The 19,912-nt window shown below is 47.1% G+C and overlaps 1 protein-coding gene and 1 pseudogene across 1 annotated transcript; both read left to right on the forward strand.

Moving 5' to 3' along the window:
* Positions 1 to 2,830: 2,830 nt before the first annotated feature.
* On the forward strand, positions 2,831 to 4,449 carry LOC148685217 (uncharacterized; annotated as a pseudogene).
* An 11,693-nt stretch (positions 4,450 to 16,142) lies between these two features.
* On the forward strand, positions 16,143 to 17,298 carry TCIM (transcriptional and immune response regulator). The gene has a single exon (XM_035119178.3). The coding sequence runs from the start codon at positions 16,197 to 16,199 to the stop codon at positions 16,482 to 16,484; it is 288 nt and encodes a 95-aa protein (XP_034975069.1). The 5' UTR covers positions 16,143 to 16,196; the 3' UTR covers positions 16,485 to 17,298.
* Positions 17,299 to 19,912: the final 2,614 nt, after the last annotated feature.

Here is a 19,912-nt window from a genome sequence, read left to right on the forward strand (position 1 = left end):
GTTTCCTGTGAACGTGTTTGGGAAGGGCAGAAGAGGGGCTGATTCGGGATTTTGGGAGAGAGGGACTGTCCTCAGGGACACGTCTATCCACACTTAAATAAGAAAATAAAGCAACAGTTTTACAATTCAGACATAAGGAAGAATGTAACGAGAGACCGGGGATACAGATGCAAAATTTAAGACGATAAAATTGTTTCCATATTCCATACAGCATTTTGACAACACTACGGCTTATTTTTCAATGGGGTGTGAAACCAGTTCCCTTTTTTGGGGGGGGGGGCTTTGCATATATGAATGAAGGTTCAGCAAGGCGGGATGATTCCTTTACTTTGCAGCGCGATTTATCCTTTCCCCACCATTCTCCCCCCTTTGCTTCTTGTGAATCCCATGTCCCCTGCAACTATGACAACCCCCCCACAACAGTTGGGAAGCCAAGTTTGAGAAATATTGGACCTGTTTGCCCATTAAGGAGGACATTGCACTCTTAACGTGGTCAGAGGTGCTGTTGCTCCTTCCCTTATGGAGCCTCGGAATTAACGCCCGAAGCCTTCCAACTCTGGAAGCCTCTGGGAGAAGCTGCAGGACATCCCGGAGTCAACATTTCGGATGCTTTCCTCCCAGACCTTGCAACAAATCTGAGCCTGGGTGATATTGCCTGTGGCTGAGGGGAGCTGGAGTCAAACAAAATTGGGGAGGGCATTGTTTCTCTACCCCTGAGTTAAAGGGATACTACAGAATTACCGATACATCATCACATAAATCCTGTGGCCTAACTCTACAACTCAAAGCTGTTCCCCTAATAGCTGCTTGAAGGATCTGTGCACATGCTCCACGAAGGCCTGACCTGTGGAATTTTAAAAAATGCCATGTGATAAAGAATTATCCCACTTCACACAAAAATCATTAAAGGCAGTAGAAGTGTAGGCAGGATCATTGTCAGTTTTTATCACTAGAGGGCGCCCTATCACTGCAAAGGCAGGAAGACAATGTTGTATAGTAACGTACCTAGTAAGATTTTTCAGCAGCAAGAAAACAGAGAGTAAGTTAGAATTTAGCATGGGAGAAAGATATGAATTAGCCAAATGCAATAACAGCTTAAAAACATATTGAGTATCCACAATAAAGTTGAAAGGTTGATCTGGAAACATTTGAAACGCTAAGTTCACAGCAGCTATTTCCGATCTCTGTGCACTCACTTGATTAGCTGTAAAAAAACTATGCCAGTTATTTTCAGAGTCCTGATATGCTAAAACAACTCTTGATGGTGCTCCATCCATAAAAATTGTAAGCACGTTTTGAATAGGAACTTGAGTTTGGACAGAAGCAAATTTCCACGGCAGATGTTGAATTAGAGCTAAACGTGGGTCTTTAGGAGGCTTAAACTTAATTGTTCTAACATTTTTAGCAAATGCAATGTGATAGGAAAGAGCAGAATCCAGCAGGGATTCGTGTTCCTGTTTTAGGAAAAGGTAAGAAACAAGCAGCAATATCAAATTGGAAAGATAAGGATAGAGGCTCTGAGGTGGCGTGTTAGGCAGGTGTAACCATTCTAAAATCGCTATTCTGTCAGCTGCGTTTGGAGAAAAGGGAATTCCTGTAGGTAGAGATAGCATATTAAGTAAAATTTCATGCAAAGGACCTTCTTGCTTGATGCGAGCACCATACTCTTGCACTGTGCTAAATTCACCTGATGGATAGCATGACATATTGATTTATTTACTGGAAGAACATCAGCAGGTGGGGCTTTTCTTTTAAAGAGCAGTGAACAGAGGTTGCAGCTCATGAGTTGGCAATCCTAAAAATGGTCTGACCCAATTAATATGACCTATAAAACTTTGCAATTGCTGTAAAGTAAATTCATTAGGAATTTTTAGTTCAGGAAGGAAAGGAGAAGAAGCTGTCTGGAGCAATCAATGTCCTAGGTAGAGAAATGGCAGTTTAATTTGAATTCTTTCTGACTATGCAAAGTCCTTTTAAAGACAACAGATGTGGTAACTCCTCGTGCATGTCCACTGGAAACACTGCTCTAGCTAAAGTCTCCCCCCACCCAAAGCACTGCCTATCTTTAGCAGGGTGAATTGAAGGAGCCAAAGCTGCTGCCAGCAAGGTAGATTTATGAGATTCAGTGCCAAGGTTCTGGCAAGGCTTACTCATCTGAGTGATATCTGTTTCTGTTTTCTGATAAATTGCTTTAAGAGCAGTTTTACAGTCAGCATTGGTATTCTCAAAAACTAGTTGTTTCATTAATACTTCTGAAGCCTCAGTGTGAACCCTATGTCCTTGTGCATTTTGAATAACAGGGCACACAGCTAAGAGAGGCAACACATCAGCAATGTCCTCGCTATTTCCTTCCGTCACAATTTGAGTAGCCAATCTTTGCACTGGCCTCTGAGGTGCCCTTTCTGAATAAGAAGGTGGCATGGAATCTACATTTGACTCATGCAATGAAGCAGAAGGTGCCGTTGTAATTAGTCGGCTCAGAAAGAAACTGCCAATCTGGAGGCTGCGAAGGTGGCAATAATTTTGGAGCATTAGCAGTTTAGATAGCTTTGCGACCTCATCTCTACACAAATGCTCAATGTGCAAGTCTTGTATAGATGCCTCAGGTATAGTTATGCAATGTAATTCCTAGTCTATCCCATTTTTCGATATCTAAAGTACCTTCTTCTGGGAACCAGGGACACAATTTTGCAATCTCTAACAACAATCTATCAATAAGGAGGACTAAGCACTTACCATGCCCTGCTGGAGCTAGCAAAAACAATAACTTATTCTTATGTTCTTCCTGCAATTGTGACAGTCTGCTTCCCATGATCTCACCTGAGGGGTATTGGTGCATGTCGTTGGGGCTTGTTTCAAGTGAATGAGATCGTTCAGCCCGTGGATCTTTTGCAGGGGGAGTCCACACTGCCTAGGGATAGCTGCTTGCTAGCTTCCGAGGGGAGTTCCATTCCAGGGGTTTCCTTCTGGTCTCACACTGTTTCTTCTGTGGCCTCACACAGGGCACCACATGTAGCGTTCCGAAAGCAGAAGAGGACATGAACTTGAAATTTAAAAAGACACAGACAGGAGGTTTGACCAGCAATACCTCTGGGAGCAAGTGTGACCTCACTCACAGGTCCCAGGCTGTTTTATTAACAAAAGGAATTTCAACACAGCCACCACAGGCAACACAGCATTGCATTGCGCATCCAGGCTACAGCTCCAGGACCCAAGGACCCAGAATGGCGACAGACAACAGCTTCATGCCATTCAGCCCAGCCTCAGGAGACTGGGAAGGATACGCCACCCATTTCCAGTTCCTCCTGGAGGCAAAGGATGTCACTGATGGAGCCAAGAAGAGGGTGACCTTCTTCAGCATCTGTGGAGAAGAAACCTTCGAGATTGCCCAAGCCCTCCTCACTCCCACAAACATCGTGACCGTTCCCTACGACACAATAATGGAACGGCTAATGGGGCACTTCTCACCACAGCCCTCGGTGGTAGCGTGTCGCAATGCCTTCTATGCAAAGTGGCAGGCCCCCGGAGAAACCATAACCAGGTATGTGACCTCCCTCTGCCAGGCTGCCTGGCTCTGCACAGAGCTGGAGAACATGCTCCGCGGCGCGACTGCCTCGTGGGTGGCCTGAGGGATGAGAAGCTGCAGCAGCACATCTACGCCAATAAGGACCTGACGTTCCAGGTCGCCCTAGAGGAGGCTCTAGCAACTGAAGCCGCCAAGAGGTCAGCGCAAGAATTCCAGCCAAACGTGTTGTCCCAACTGAGGGTCCACCACGAGGACCTCACCAGCGACTCAGAATCCGACTGAGAGGACGTGCACACAATCTGCACAGCCACCATGACAGCCTCGTCCGGAAGATGGGAACTGTGCAAGCTGCGGGGAGAGCTACGAGTGGAGGATTTGCCGTTTCCGCAATGCAGAATTCCGACAATGCAGAAATGTGGGACATATTGCCTGGGTGTGCCCTGCCCGCCCTTCCTGATGCCTCACATCAGATGGCTGACCCAAGAGTCCCAGGCCCCACGGTCTGACACATCAAGGCAACTCGATGGAGATCACAGACTGTCAGGTATACCAGTTGCGTCATTCTAATGCAGAAGAATTTACTTTGAGGTACAGATAGAGGGAGCCCCTTGCCACATGGAGCTTGATACAGGCTCAACCCTGACCATAATCGTGGCACAGACATTAAGGAAATTGTGTCCCAGTGGCAGCCCCAAGCTTAGGCCGGCCCCATTCACCCTGCGGGACTTCCAAAAATGCACGGTCCCCATGATGGGGGTGGGAACCTTCAATGTACAATATCAAGGGCGGAAGCGGCTATTGGACTTGATCGTCGTCAAGGGGTCCTACTAGTTACAGGTAGGTAGCCGTGTTGGTCTGACGCAGTCAAAATAAAAATAAAAAATCCTTCCAGTAGCACCTTAGAGACCAACTAAGTTTGTCATAGGTATGAGCCTTCGTGTGCATGCACACTTCTTCAGATACACTGAAACAGAAGTCACATTAAGGAACACATTAAGGAACAGAACATCGACCACCAACTACCACCGAAAAAAATGTTACACTAAAAGGGACTCCACATGGACGCCCCCTGATGGGCGCAATAAAGTCAATCACTGGTAGCTGCTTATCTCGAAGTCCATTAAAAATAATAGTCTTGAGCATTAAAGAAAAAAAATATTATGATGGGGGACTTCAATGGTGTAGTTGAGCCTAAGATCGATAGAACCTCAGAAAACAAACAAACAAACAAAACCAACAACCAACAACCGACCAAAAACAAAATAGATTGCCAAATTCATTTTTCCAGATGGTAGACATTATGGGCTTATTTGACTCCTGGAGGTATAAGCATCCTGTGGACAAAGAGTATACTTATTATTCTCACCCTAAAAAATCCGCAGGAAGAATAGATGTGATATGGACATCAAAAGAAATTCTTATGAGGATTCAAAAAGTAGAAATACATCCCAATATATTGTCAGACCACAATTCAATAAAACTTATTTTTAGAGATAGACAGATAGGAGGCAGAAGGTGGAAACTGAATGAAAGCTTACTAAAAGATGACAAGATTGTGTCTACAGTGAGAAAAACCTTAAAAGAATATTTTCAAATTAATAGTAACAATGAAGTTGGTATGAAGACCGTTTGGGAGGCGAGTAAAGCTGTCCTTAGGGGTTTTCCCCCCCAACAAAACTCTTATCAGAAAAAAATTAAAGAAAAGAAAAAACTAGTTTGGAATGAAATAAAACGCAATGAGAAAGAATTATTTTAATCCCCAGAAAGTGAGAACCAGTGAAGGCAGCCGATTCCCTGGTGGCCCGCTGGAATGTGGAGTTATCCAGGGCTATTGACGGTTTGGCTCCGAAGTGCCCTCTCTGATTGCATGGAGCCCGGACAGCCATGTGGTTTTCCCCGGAGCTGAGGGCGATGAAACACTCGCTGAGACGGCTAGAGCGCCAGTGGCGGAAAACTCATTCTGAATCCGACCGAACATGGGCTAGAGCTCAACTTTGAGCCTACCAAGTGGCAATGGTGACGGCGAAGAGGACCTTCTTCACCGTTTCTATCGCATCTGCAGAAAACAGCAGCAGGAGACTCTTCCAGGTGGTTCGCAATCTATCTGAACCACCTTCGTCTTCGGGGCCTGATAGGGACCCCAATATCTCCTGCAATGCTTTTGCAAAGTTCTTTGCAGATAAAGTCGCTCAGATTCGGAGGGAGGTAGACTCCACCGTGGGAGCAGGGCCGGGCTAGGAGAGTGCTGGAGCCCTGTCTAGTCAAGTTTCGTGGGATCAATTTCAATCTGTTACCTGCGAGGATGTGGACAGGCTGCTTGGACGAGTGAAACCAACCACCTGTCTCTTTGACCATCGCCCATCCTGGCTAATAAAAGCGAGCTTGGAAGGGCTGGGCGATGGGCTCCGTGGGGTGGTAAATGCTTCCCTCTATGAGGGAATATTCCCAGACCCGCTGAAAGAGGCGGTTATTAAACCGCTTCTTAAAAAACCATCTTTAGATCCGGCCAATATGGCCAACTATCGCTCAGTTTCAAATATTCCATTCTTGGGCAAGGTGATTGAGCGAGTGGTTGCTGAACAACTCGAGGCACGCCTGGAGGATGCGGACCATTTGGATCCCTTCCAGTCGGGATTCAGGCCTCATCATGGGACTGAAACTGCCTTGGTCACACTGGTCGATGATCTCCGGCGGGCTAGGGACAAAGGTGAGAGCTGTTTCCTTGTTCTGCTGGATCTCTCAGCGGCTTTTAGATAGAGCTTTGGTCTGAACCTCCAGGACTCTTCTTACACAGTGTTAAGCAGGTGTTTGCTGAAGAGTCCTCCCTCCTCCCTCCTCCCTCCTCCCTCCTCCCTCCTCCCTCCTCCCTCCTCCCTCCTCCCTCCTCCCTCCTCCCTCCTCCCTCCTCCCTCCTCCCTCCTCCCTCCTAGCATTGCTGGGAGTCTTAGGGGGAAAGTTCCCACTGGCAACCAAAAAGCTACAAGCCACACTAGATGGGGATGGTTTCAATTCCAATCACAGTGGAGGAGTAAAGACACCCACCTCCTCTCCCCATATATGCCTTCTAAATAAGAATTGCCAGCCTCTGTAATTAATGAAGGAATTAATGAAGGAAAATCAAACTAACTGCACTAACTGCAGTTTCCAAACCAGCAAAAGTAGAGTGTATTTCAATCATCCCAGTGGGAAGCTCACAAAAGCACTGATGACAGAGGTCCAATCCTGGTCCAAGATCTCTGCTTTCTTTTACCAAACTTTGCCCCACTTTCAAACTTTCCTATGCGGTGTCTAGTTGGGCTGGATCTCTCAGTGGCCTTTGATACCATCGACCATAACATCCTTCTGGACCGTCTAGAGGGGTTGGGAGCTGGGGGCACTGTCATACAGTGGTTCCGTTCCTTCCTCCTAGGCCGTGTTCAGAAAGTGGTGGTGGGGGATGAGTGTTCAGACCCCTGGGCTCTCACTTGTGGGGTGCCTCAGGGTTCTGTCCTCTCCCCCATGCTTTTTAACATCTACATGCAGCCACTGGGAGAGATCATCAGGGGGTTTGGGCTGGGTGTTAATCAGTATGCGGATGATACCCAGCTCTACCTCTCTTTTAAATCAGAACCAGTGACGGCGGTGAAGGTCCTGTGTGAGTGCCTGGAGGCGGTTGGAGGACGGATGGTGGCTAACAGATTGAGGTTGAATCCTGACAAGACAGAAGTACTGTTCGTGGGGGACAGGAGGCGGGCAGGTGTGGAGGATTCCCTGGTTCTGAATGGGGTAACTGTGCCCCTGAAGGACCAGGAGCGCAGCCTGGGAGTCATTTTGGACTCACAGCTGTCCATGGAGGCACAGGTCAATTCTGTGTCCAGGACCTCCATCTGGTACACAGGCTGAGACCCTACCTGCCTGTGGACTGCCTTGCCAGAGTGGTGCATGCTCTGGTTATCTCCCGCTTGGAATACGGCAATGTGCTCTATGTGGGGCTACCTTTGAAGGTGACCCAGAAGCTACAACTAATCCAGAATGCGGCAGCTAGACTGGTGACTGGGAGCGGCCGCCGAGACCACATAACACCGGTCTTGAAAGATCTACATTGGCTCTCAGTACGTTTCCGAGCACAATTCAAAGTGTTGGTGCTGACCTTTAAAGCCCTAAACGGCCTCGGCCCCGTGTACCTGAAGGAGCGTCTCCAACCCCATCATTCAGCCCGGAAACTGAGGTCCAGCACCGAGGGCCTTCTGGTGGTTCCCTCATTGTGAGAAGTGAGGTTGCAGGGAACCTGTCAAAAGGCCTTCTTAATAGTGACGTCTGCCCTGTGGAACACCCTCCGATAAGATTCAAGGAAATAAACAACTACCTGATTTTTAGAAAACATCTGAAGGCTGAGAGCTACGGGTATAGGGCACCCTGAGATCTACAGGTATAGGGCAGTATGAAAGTTTAATAAATAAATAAGATACATCAGGAAAGTCATATTTCATGATTTGGTAGGGGAATAGAGTTTTTTTGTATCTGACACATAAGAAATGAAATCCCACCAAATGGCATAGAAATGTCTTCTTATAAACACGTAAGTTGTGGGTTATTTTCTCTGCAATAGCCAGAGTCCACAGATTCTTGTGCCAAAATAAGAGGGTTCTGTGATTTGCTGTGCTATGATTTATTTACGTAAGCTACTTTGATGAAAAGCAGAATGTAAACACATTAAATAATAATATAGGAAGACAAATCTGGGAAGAGTGGGGCACAATGTTTCTGCCAGCCAGTTTCGTCCCTGACATATCTAGGTGGGCCTGGAGAAAGTCTCCTTTCTGAAACCCTGGTGAGTCTCTCATGGTCTGACTTGGCATAAGGAGGCTTCCTATGTTCCATAAAGAAATAAAGAGATATATACCTGGAGGGGTTGCACAGTGGCTGGCAAAAGAGCATCTTCTGATTGAGCAAACAACGTGACCCTCTTCATGACAACCAAAGAGGCCAAACCTGGGTGTTGGAGGAAGTAACAATGCCTGGCGACAGAGCCAGGGAACCCAACTGTCTGGCTTCCATTGTTAGCAGCTCTCTGCTAGTGTCATAATATGAATAGCAGGAAGCAGACACAGATGTCGGTCGGTCACAGTGGTCGACCGCCAGTCTGCATCACCCACCCCTCTGCCTGCCAGGCCTTCCGTGTGTCCTTGCAAAGGAGCCAGCCAGAGTGGCGTCTTGGTCTGTTAAATCATTTTGGGATGTTTCATTGAAATGTAGGGAAGCATAGCAAACTCCTGATGTGCAGAGTCAGTGGAAATGCCCACGTTGCCACAAGAACTGTGAATTTCTTCTTGGAATAGCTTATTGCTGGAACTCTAAGTCAGGAGATGGATCCCAAGCTTTTGGCTTGACAGATAACAAATTTCTAGCCTCGCCCAGGGGTGAGGAACTTGTACCTCCTCAAATGTAGTTGTGACATAGCTCCAGGTCAGGCAGGTTGACATACAAGCTCTGGTCTCTTTGCCATATACGGGTTTATTTTGTTTGAGGACACTCCAGCCACCACCACTAGACAACCCAGGCAGATTCTAGGGTGGTGGGATCTCCTTCCTTGTCCTAAATCATGTCCTGAATCTGGGGAGGGAGGGAGGGAGGGAGGGAGGGAGGGAGGGAGGGAGAGAGAGGCTGCTACAAGTGGTGCAGTGCAGGGATGGGGGGTTGGCTAGGATATGGGTGAAGATCATGGGCAACTTCTGCTGAGGAGAGTTGTGGGATCAGGAGGCAGACCTGCAAGGTATGGCAAACATTCTCCCTGCCCCTGTTAGCCTTTCCCTCACATGGAGAAGAAAAAGAGGAGTTGGGGCATGTTTGCTTAAGCACTTTCCTCCTTGCAGAACCCCCAAGTATTCCTATTTTCCAAGGACAGTCCCAGATTTACAGAAGCCATCCCAGTTTCTGATTTGATCCCAGAATGTCCCACTTTTCTTAGAACATTCCTGTTTTCATCGATCATGGAGTTATGCAATCCCCGAGCCAAGGGGCTAAGTAACTCTACAATCTTTAGAAGACATCTGAAGGCAGCCCTGTATAGGGAAGTTTATAAATGTTTAATGTTTTATTAGGTTTTTACTTAGGTTGGAAGCCACCCAGAGTGGCCAGGGCAACCCAGTCAGGTGTGTGCGTGTGTGGGGATAATAATAATACTCCCTATCAGAGAAATGTTGGAGGGTATGTCCTTGCTAGTGGCATAGTAGGGGGACACAGGGGCAGTTGCCCCGGGCACAAAATTGTTAAAAAGATGAAGGTACCCCTGACCGTTAGGTCCAGTCGTGGACGACTCTGGGGTTGCGCGCTTATCTCGCTCTATAGGCGGCTTTTGTCCGCAGACAGCTTCTGGGTCATGTGGCCAGCATGACTAAGCTGCTTCTGGTGAACCAGAGCAGCGCACGGAAATGCCATTTACCTTCCTGCCGGAGCGGTCCCTATTTATCTACTTGCACTTTGATGGGCTTTCGAACTGCTAGGTGGGCAGGAGCTGGGACGGAACAACAGGAGCTCACCCCGTCATGGGGATTCGAACCGCTGACCTTCCAATCAGCAAGCCCTATGCTCAGTGGTTTAGACCACAGCACCACCCATTGTCAGGGATGCAAAATTTCAACACCTGGTGCTGCCTCAATACAGCTGCATGCTTCTGTTGCTGGGCTCCATTAAAAACGGCTTCTGCATGTGAAACCAGGAAGTGACCTCTCCAGAGTCCAGACAATGGAATCACCCTTCTTTTCTTATCTCCATGGCTGCAATCTCTGGGGTGACATGGATGCTGTTATGTAGTTGAATGTGCATGCAGCCTCCATCCGCTTCCCTCTCCCCCCTCCCCATGTGGACCCTGGGTACTGGCAACCGACACACCACTGCTCCTTGCCGACATTGTTTCTGTTGTAAGAATTTTGAGGTCATATATATATTAAATGTTCATAAATGTACCAAGCAAACCGTACAGGGAGACAGGCCTGAAAACCATTTTGATTCTCCGAAAATGACCAAATGTTTCTCTGCAATGAGTGAAGGGGGGTGAAGGAACTTTCTCATTGTCTCAAGAATTAAAGTGATTTCCATCTCAAAGGAATGGCCAGGCTACCCAGGAAAAGGCAAACTAAGAACTTTGTTAAATTAATAAGTTACATAGTAAGACAGGATAGACAGGATTTCATTTTAATGCCTCCTTACCAACAATACTTGCATTTACATATTGACAACCAAGAAAATTCAGGGACATCACTGTAATCAAGCCATCTCCAGAATAACCAGGGTGCCATTTCCAGAAGATTCACAGATACCGTGTTTCTCACAAAATAAGACGCACCTAGACGCAGGATTTTCCTGGGTTGAAAAGATATAAGCCATAGTGGTGGGAGCAGGTCTGGATGGCGCCATGGAAGAGGAAGATGCCTCTCAGCGCCCAGAACCGGATGCTGCTGCCCCTCCAAAATGCCCAGCAGCGTGCGCCGCGCCGAGCGCCGCGCCGGCTGCGGGACGCGGCAAGAGCCACAGCGTGCGCCGCGTGGAGCCCGGACCAGGCAGGACCCAGCAGCGTGCCCTGCTGAAGCGCCGACAAAGTGCCCACCAGCGCAGCAGCAGCAGCCAGTTCTGGGCGCCGAGCCGCGACAGGAAGAAGAGGTAATTTTTTTTTAAAAAAAGAGACCCCCGAAAATAAGCCATAGGCTTATTTTCTTGAGTAAAAGAAATATAAGACGATGTCTTATTTTATGAGAAACACGGTAGAGCTCACAAGTACTCTATTTACTGAAATGTTAATCTCCCCTTCCCGCCTTTTTCCCCGTTCCATCCACTTACATATACAGCGAAAGGTAGATAAGGGAAAATGTTATTTTGTTCGGGGTTCCTCTTGCCATCTCTGCTTTTTTTGGGGGGGGGGAGAACCTCTGTTATAACAGACCTCTGTCTTTTTAAAATAAAGATCACGCCTTGCTTTACAAGCCTTGGGTTTTGGTGTTTGCCATTTTATCCAGACCAAAAGGAGCCTAGGTAATAGAATCATAGAGTTGGAAGAGACCACAAGGGCCATCCAGTCCAACCACCTGCCGAGCAGGAAACACCATCATTATAAAGGTCTATCTGCTCCTTAGAGGATTTCAGTCCTCCTTATGAGGCTGATCAGCAAGCCTTCCTTGAAATAGATGAGGCTTCCTTTCCGCAGACAGCTTCCGGGTCATGTGGCCAGCATGACTAAGCTGCTTCTGGCGAACCAGAGCAGTGCACGGAAATGCCGTTTACCTTCTCGCCGGAGCGGTCCCTATTTATCTACTTGCACTTTGATGTGCTTTCGAACTGCTAGGTGGGGAGGAGCTGGGACCGAGCAACAGGAGTTCACCCTGTTGCAGGGATTCGAACCACCGACCTCCTGATCAGCAAGCCCTAGACTCTGTGGTTTAACCCACAGCGCCACCTGGGTCCATATGAGGTATACATGTACAAAAATATGCACAAGCAGCAGTTATTCCCAGTGTACCAGGGAATCCTCTGGGCTTGCCTGCTCATCCCAACAGGATTTAATGTATGTGGAATCCAAATATGTCCCTGGATGCTGAAGTATCAACTAACTGTGAACTCCTATACAGGCAGCAACTGTTTAGGGAGCATCTGATATGTGAGCGACTGCATTGCACTGAACCCGGAAATGACCCCAAAACATCACAAAAAGGGGCTGGACAGGAGCAGGATGGGGCGGCTTACACTGGCCTTGCCAACATGGGCATAGCCCAAGCAGCTCTCCCCCCTAAATCAATACAAATCAATACAAATCTGAGGTTCTGCCCCCCCAACAAAAAATCCTACCGGTAAACGTTCTTATTATGAGCAACATCAAAGGGAAGGCAGGGGACAAGTCCCCCCCCTTGCCAGACTTCAGTCATACTAATCTTTTTCTTTCAGAGAACATCTGAAATTTACCACCACCACCCCATGCACAAAAAAGTTTTCTGCTGCCACCACTGGTTCTAATGCAGTTACTGGCACACACAAATAATCAAAGCATACTTTAAAAGCACATTTATAGATAAAATATATTATGAAATCTGTGTTTAACTATAAACCTTTATGCAGCTTGAACAGGACATGGGGGTGATGCAGACTAAAATGCACATGCCTAGTCTTCATTTGGCATGGTGATAACATGTTTCATGTTATGGGCATAAAGGTAAAGGGACCCCTCATGGATGTAGGCAGGGGGGGGCAGGAGGGGGCAGCTGCCCCCCCTAGAAGCAAAAAAAATAATGTATTTTACAGACCATAACCAGCACTTTTCCCCTCCAAAAACTGAAGTGGAAAGGGCTTTGCTTTAGCAAGAGCAGCTAAGTCTCCGCTTGCTGGGGGGGGGGGGACACAGCAGTAATAAAAACACATCAAATAAATAAAGCAAAGTGGCTACCAGTAGTTAAGCAGGTAAGACAATGGAGCATATATCCCCAGGCAAGATTCGATAGCTGACCATTTCACCCTATTGTTCTTAAGTGGGAGTTGTTAATGAGCATTCAGGAGCATTAAGAGTTCTATTGGCGATTTAATGAGGGTGCAGACTCAGAGGATTCAATTTGACTAAGGTGGCTCTGCAAGGCTAAAAAGAAGTGAATAAGAAAGGGGGGAGGCTGTAGCTTTGACAGACACAGTGATGTTTATAAAAAGCATTGGTGTTCCAGTCTGCCCCTCCTCCTGCATCTGTATAATGTAAATCAGGGGTGGCCACCTCCCAAGAGACTCTGATCTACTCAGAGTTTAAAACTGGGGGTGATCTACCCCCTTTTGGGGGGTTCAGGTCAAAGCTGTTGAGTTTTTTTTTAAGGAAGGGAAGCCCTGTTTTTTGGGGTTTAGGTCAAACTTGTTGAGCTTCTTTTAGGAGGGAGGGAGGCCCATTTTTGTTTAGGGCTTCAGGTCATAGTTCAACTTTTTTGAGGGAGGAGGCAAATTTTGGGTGAGCCTTTTTTAGGGGTGCCAGTGACCTACCAGTGATCTACCACAGACATCCAGTGATCTACTGGTAGATCACAATCTACCTGTTGTACGTGCCTGCTGTAAATCAAACAGAGAGAAAGCTGCTTACAAGGCTCCTGTACATGCAGAGTTCCAGCATCACAGCGTCATCCAGAGACACCCACAAATATGAGTTATCTCTCTCTCTATTTCTTCCTTCCTTCCCTCCCTCTTCCATCCTTAATAAAATACGGGGGGAGGCAGATAAGCCCCACATAGAAAGCCCATCAACATGGGGAGAATGACTCTTTCAAATACGGTATTTACCAGTAATTGGGGGGGGGGGGAGAGACACCTAGGCCTCTAGGAGTTGGCTGCTATGCCTAGGAGTAGGACATTTCAAGAAAGCAGAACGATGCATATGGTATGGTAATATATCAATAGAATCGTAGAATTGTAGTCGGAAGGGACCACAAGGGTCATCTAGTCCAACCCGCTGCAATGCAGGATTTTTTTCCTAAGGTGGGGCTTGAACCATGGTTGAAATATGCTGATATGCAGCAATGCCTCGGAGCCGTCGTGGCTGCGGCCATGCCTTGCCCCGCCCTCACCCGCCCTTCCATCCCCTCTCGCCTGCCCGACCCTCCTGTCCTCTGGCTGCAGAGTTCCAGCATCACAGCGTCATCCAGAGACACCCACAAATATGAGTTATCTCTCTCTCTATTTCTTCCTTCCTTCCCTCCCTCTTCCATCCTTAATAAAATACGGGGGGAGGCAGATAAGCCCCACATAGAAAGCCCATCAACATGGGGAGAATGACTCTTTCAAATACGGTATTTACCAGTAATTGGGGGGGGGGGGGAGAGGCACCTAGGCCTCTAGGAGTTGGCTGCTATGCCTAGGAGTAGGACATTTCAAGAAAGCAGAACGATGCATATGGTATGGTAATATATCAATAGAATCGTAGAATTGTAGTCGGAAGGGACCACAAGGGTCATCTAGTCCAACCCGCTGCAATGCAGGATTTTTTTCCTAAGGTGGGGCTTGAACCATGGTTGAAATATGCTGATATGCAGCAATGCCTCGGAGCCGTCGTGGCTGCGGCCATGCCTTGCCCCGCCCTCACCCGCCCTTCCATCCCCTCTCGCCTGCCCGACCCTCCTGTCCTCTGGCTGCAGAGTTCCAGCATCACAGCGTCATCCAGAGACACCCACAAATATGAGTTATCTCTCTCTCTATTTCTTCCTTCCTTCCCTCCCTCTTCCATCCTTAATAAAATATGGGGGGCAGATAAGCCCCACATAGAAAGCCCATCAACATGGGGGGATGACTCTTTCAAATACGGTATTTACCAGTAATTGGGGGGGGGGCACCTAGGCCTCTAGGAGTTGGATGCTATGCCTAGGAGTAGGACAATTCAAGAAAGCAGAATGATGCATATGCTATGGTAATATATCAATAGAATCATAGAATTGTAGTCGGAAGGGACCACAAGGGTCATCTAGTCCAACCCCCTGCAATGCAGGATTTTTTTTTCCTAAGGTGGGGCTTGAACCATGGTTGAAATATTATGCTGATATGCAGCAACGCCTCGGAGCCGTCGTGGCTGCGGCCGTGTCTTGCCTCGCCCTCGCCCGCCCTGCCACCCCCTCTCGCCTGCCCGACCCTCCCGTCCTCTCCAGCCAAGCAGGGTAGCCGCCAACGCTACCAGCCCCAGAAGCACAAGGTGGCCGCTGCTGCCACCGCCACGATGTCATCAGGCCTGCTGGCCCTTTAGCCCTGCCCACTTCGTGGCCCCTCCCCTTCCGTGCCTTGGCCCCGCCCCTGAATGACCATGGCTTGCCCCCCCCAGTTTTGATCCTGGCTACGCCCCTGGGACCCCTAACTATTAGGTTCAGTCGTGACTGACTCTGGGGTTGCGGTGCTCATCTCGTGTTATTGTACAGCTTCCAGGTCATGTGGCCAGTAGGACAAAGCTGCTTTTGGCGAACCAGAGCAGCACAAGGAAACGCCGTTTACCTTCCCGCCAGAGCGGTACCTATTTATCTACTTGCACTTTGATGTGCTTTCGAACTGCTAGGTGGGCAGGAGCTGGGACCGAGCAATGGGAGCTCACCCCATCGCGGGGATTCAAACCGCTGACCTTCTGATCGGCAAGCCCCTACGCTCAGTGGTTTGACCCACAGCGCCACCCAGGATTTATTTTAGGAGGGGCAGGCATTTGGGGGGGGCAGAACCAAATTATCTTAATGCAAATTGTCAGTTAGTTATTTTTATTCATTTACTTGATGGGGCAGCTGCCCCCCTGACTATGCCCATGTTTCATGTTAACATTTGGATAAAATAAATTTGTTTTTTTAATCACTTTCACAAGCCTACCTTGATTTAGTGCCTCTTAACTAAATACTCTAGAAAAAAAATGACCAAAACCCTTCAGACCAAATACTTATATTTAATAAGCAATGCCTCATTGCAGAAGGAGCAGTCACAATACAAGAGACCCTGGCAATTTCACTGTTAAACTGGCCTTTGTGGTTACTGGGCGTTGAGCTCACCGTCTGATGTCATTGCTGTAACTTGAGCCTGCAGCCTTGCCTTCAGCTTTTGCTCAGAATTGCCTTTAAATAGCTCTGCCCTGAGTCACGGAGAGTTCTCTGCAGGAGCTCCAGGGAAAGAGCCTCTGACATCGGCGAAAGCAAAGAGGAACCCTCAGGAGGGCATCATGTCCAGCTCCTTGCGGGTGAGCCCTTCCGTCCATGGCTATCGATTTGACACGGCCTTGCGCAAGAAAGCGGTGGCCGACATCTTTGAAAGCCTGGATCAAGCGTCACTGCAGAAGCTCTTCAGGGACTCAGGGGACCGGAAAGCAGAGGAAAGGGCCAAGATCATCCTGGCCACCGACCAGGACCTGGAGGAGAAAGCAATGTCGCTCATGGCTTTGAAGCAGAGGACAAGAGAGAAACTCTTCCAGTTCCTGAAGTTTGGGAAACACTCCATCAAAGTCCACTGAAGCTCCTTTAAAAGAGAGGACGGGATGGAAGGAGCCAGACTCCTCACTTTTGAAAACGAGCACCTCCAGCTGCTTTGAAGCTGGTGTGGCAAGAGATGCTGGCAACATCAGTCAGGGGGATTCAGCCCCATTTTTGCACACTTCAAAGTTCACAGCAAAAGACTTCCTGGGTTGACTCAAACTTGCAAGCTAGAGTGAGTAAGGGAATCAGCCTGTGAACAACAGAGAAATCCAGCCACAAATCACGGGGATGGAGCAGGCGGTGAAACAGTCACTGGATCAGACTCAACTTTTCCTGGCTAATGAGAGACTAGATCATTTTCCTTCTTAGCTGTCTGTTTGGCAATTATTGACTGTGCAAAGCCTTCCATAAGCCTCCCTGCTTTCTCCTGGAACAAAAGGGGTTGGGAAATGATCAGTAACTGCCTGTTTGCTTTTGTTGAAAAGACACACCATCTTGGTGTTGAAAGTAGGTGAAGTTCACAGAGTAAACTTTGTTTCAGGATGCATTGTAAGCAACTCTGTTAGTCTTACAATGACTTTTACAAGCAGAAGTGGGTTGTTCAACTAATTGCACGAAATGTGTTTGTTTTTGTTTAAATGTAAAGTTTTGTCCTGAACTGATTGAACAGACTGAAAGTCTCTTTGGAACATTGAGTTCTTTTTTTGCATCAATGCAATTTTTAAAATTTTGCAAATGTTGCACTTTTTGTAATGAATTTAACTGGCAACCAGCTATGGTGATATTTTATAATGATGCTATAAGTAATACTTATTGCGCACGCAGAGCAAATAAATTATAAAGTTGGTATAAGTGCTTGTGGCTTGAAATGCTTTACTGGAACCAAAAATAGGGATGGCATATCTATGACACCTACATCCTTTTTACTTACTCCCTCTTGCTAGGGGTGATGGACGCTGAAGTCCCACAATATCTGGAGGGCCACAGGTTTCCCATCTAGGACTAGGGCTTAATCCTAGAATTTATTTACAATGCCAGGGCTCAGCTCTGAAATACCTGTACTGTGTAGAACAGAGCTAGGAGTGCCTTTGAGCATTCTGTTTACTATTGAGAACCATCATGAACTTTAGTGCACCAGAGGTTAGGGGTAAAAGTTTTTGGTTAGAGACTCTTCCAGGTGACCCTGCATTCAGGTAATTGGGCCCAGAGGCAGAATTTTATCAGTGGATCTTTTCAACTTTTATAATAAAAGGTGAAGGGTAAAAGGGGCCCCTGACCATTAGGTCCAGTCGTGACCGACTCTGGGGTTGTGGCGCTCATCTCGCTCTATTGGCCGAGGGAGCTTCCAGGTCATGTGGCCAGTAGGACTTTTCTTGTACACAGTAGTTAATGTAGTATCTACTTGCCACCTCAATCTCCAAGTGATGAGGGTTTCCAGAGGTTCCAGCCACTTACCCAGGGCCTGGTTCCCTTAGAATGGGCACAGGGGAGACCACAGTGTCTCTGGGATATGGTTTATTTGCACATATGTACAATTTGAGCGGGATGTGGGTGGTGCTGTGGGTTAAACCACTGAGCCTAGGGCTTGCCGATCAGAAGGTTGGTGGTTCAAATCATCGCAACAGGGTGAGCTCCCGTTGCTTGGTCCCAGCTCCTGCCAACCTAGCAGTTCGAAAGCATGTCAAAGTGCAAGTAGATAAATAGGTACCGCGTCAGCAGGAAGGTAAAGGAGGGTCTTTGAAAAATTATGCTCATCTCAGCAGTCTCATTCATCCCCCTCCTGGAACATAGTTTCAAAGGGGTGAGACAGACAAATTTGGGTAGCTGAAAGCAGAAATCCACCCCCTCCCCAATGATGACCCATATAATTGTCCTTCTGCTCCTACTCCCTAATTATACACCTGCAGGCTCTTTACTGTTGTTTCACCTATGGGGAAGGTTAGAAATGGACTGCAGAGGGTGAATCAGGGGGACCCACATGAGTTATTCTCACCCTCCAAATCTGCCCCTGCAGAGAGGAGGGCATTCTCCTGACAGTTTTGGGGCTTGCTAAAGCTCACCTTTTGTTTTCAGATCAGCTTTATTGAGCTCCAGATGGCTGTTTCTGAGCATATTTCAGCAACTGCATTGGGTGTAATTATTATAATTATTATTTATTGAATTTATATACTGCCCAGTCTCAGGAAAGTTCACAGACAGCAATGGCAGACTGTAAGATGCATACTGCCTTGGTATTCATTTACACATACATCTAGATCCATTTATGTTGAGAGACAATATACATCTACTTTAACTGGGGGTGGGGAGAGAGAAAGCTTAGCAAATGACAGCTCTAGCAACTGAAATTCAGAATTATGATCAGGATCCCCACAAAAGCAAAAATTATGCAAGTGATTTACTCCTAGATCCTTTTCACATGTACTGCTCTCAAGCCAGGTGTCTCCCATCCTGTATTTGTGCCTTTCATTTTTTTTGCCCAAGTGTCGTACTTTACATTTCTCCTTGTTAAAATCCATCTTGTTTGCTTTGGCCCAGTTGTCTAATCTATTAAGGTCATTTTGAAGTGTGATCCTGTCCTCTGGGGTATTAGCCACTCCTCCCAATTTGGTGTCATCTGCAAACTTGCTCAGGATGCCTTCAAGCCCATCATCCAAGTCATTGATAAAGATGTTGAATAAGACTGGGCCCAAGACAGAACCCTGTGGTTCTTCCCACTAGTCACTTCTCTCCAGGATGAGGAGGAGCCATTGATGAGCACCCTTTGGGTTCGGTCAGCCAGCCAGATACAAATCCACTGAATGGTAGCATTGTCTAGCCCGCATTTTACCAGCTTCTTTACAAGAATATCATGGGGCACCTTGTCAAATTTAACAAAGGAAGGAACACAGAGAAAACAAAACAATAGTGAAAAGAAAGCGCACCCACCAGCTCACACTGAGAATATAGTAACCATCAATATAGCCATCATAATTTGAACATATAAGATATCCAAATGTCCAGATAGACATCCACACAGAATTGATGGTTATAAGCTCCCACAAACCTAAAAGCTTCTATCCACCTTAAACCTCTTAACAATCTTTTCCTGCAAACACAAAACACAGGTTGTTCCCTTTTTTGCCCACACTGAAACCACAAATTGGCAATATTTAACTAAGCTAGTTTACTGTTTTTCTTTGAAATAAATATTCAAAAACATTTAACCTACCATTTAACCTATTTTTGAAATTTACCAGTAGCTGCTGCATTTCCCACCCTCAGCTTATACTCGGGTCAATAAGTTTTCCCAGTTTTTTGAGGTAAAATTAGGTGCCTCGGCTTATATTCGGGTTGGCTTGTACTCGCGTATAAACAGTGGTTGGTTTGGCAACTATATCAATCAAACATGCTGAAGCATCAGCACTTGACCTGAAGGAATTGTTAACAAAATTTGCAAAGGAAAAGGCATGTAAAATAAGATTTTGAT

This window comes from Zootoca vivipara, chromosome 6 (assembly GCF_965207765.1).
Source record: "Zootoca vivipara chromosome 6, rZooViv2.hap1.1, whole genome shotgun sequence".
Classification (NCBI taxonomy): Eukaryota; Metazoa; Chordata; class Lepidosauria; order Squamata; family Lacertidae; genus Zootoca; species Zootoca vivipara.

What these genes read in the sequence shown, in the direction of transcription:
- TCIM (XM_035119178.3), top strand. Translation starts at nt 16,197, where the DNA reads ATGTCCAGCTCCTTGCGGGTGAGCCCTTCCGTCCATGGCTATCGATTT.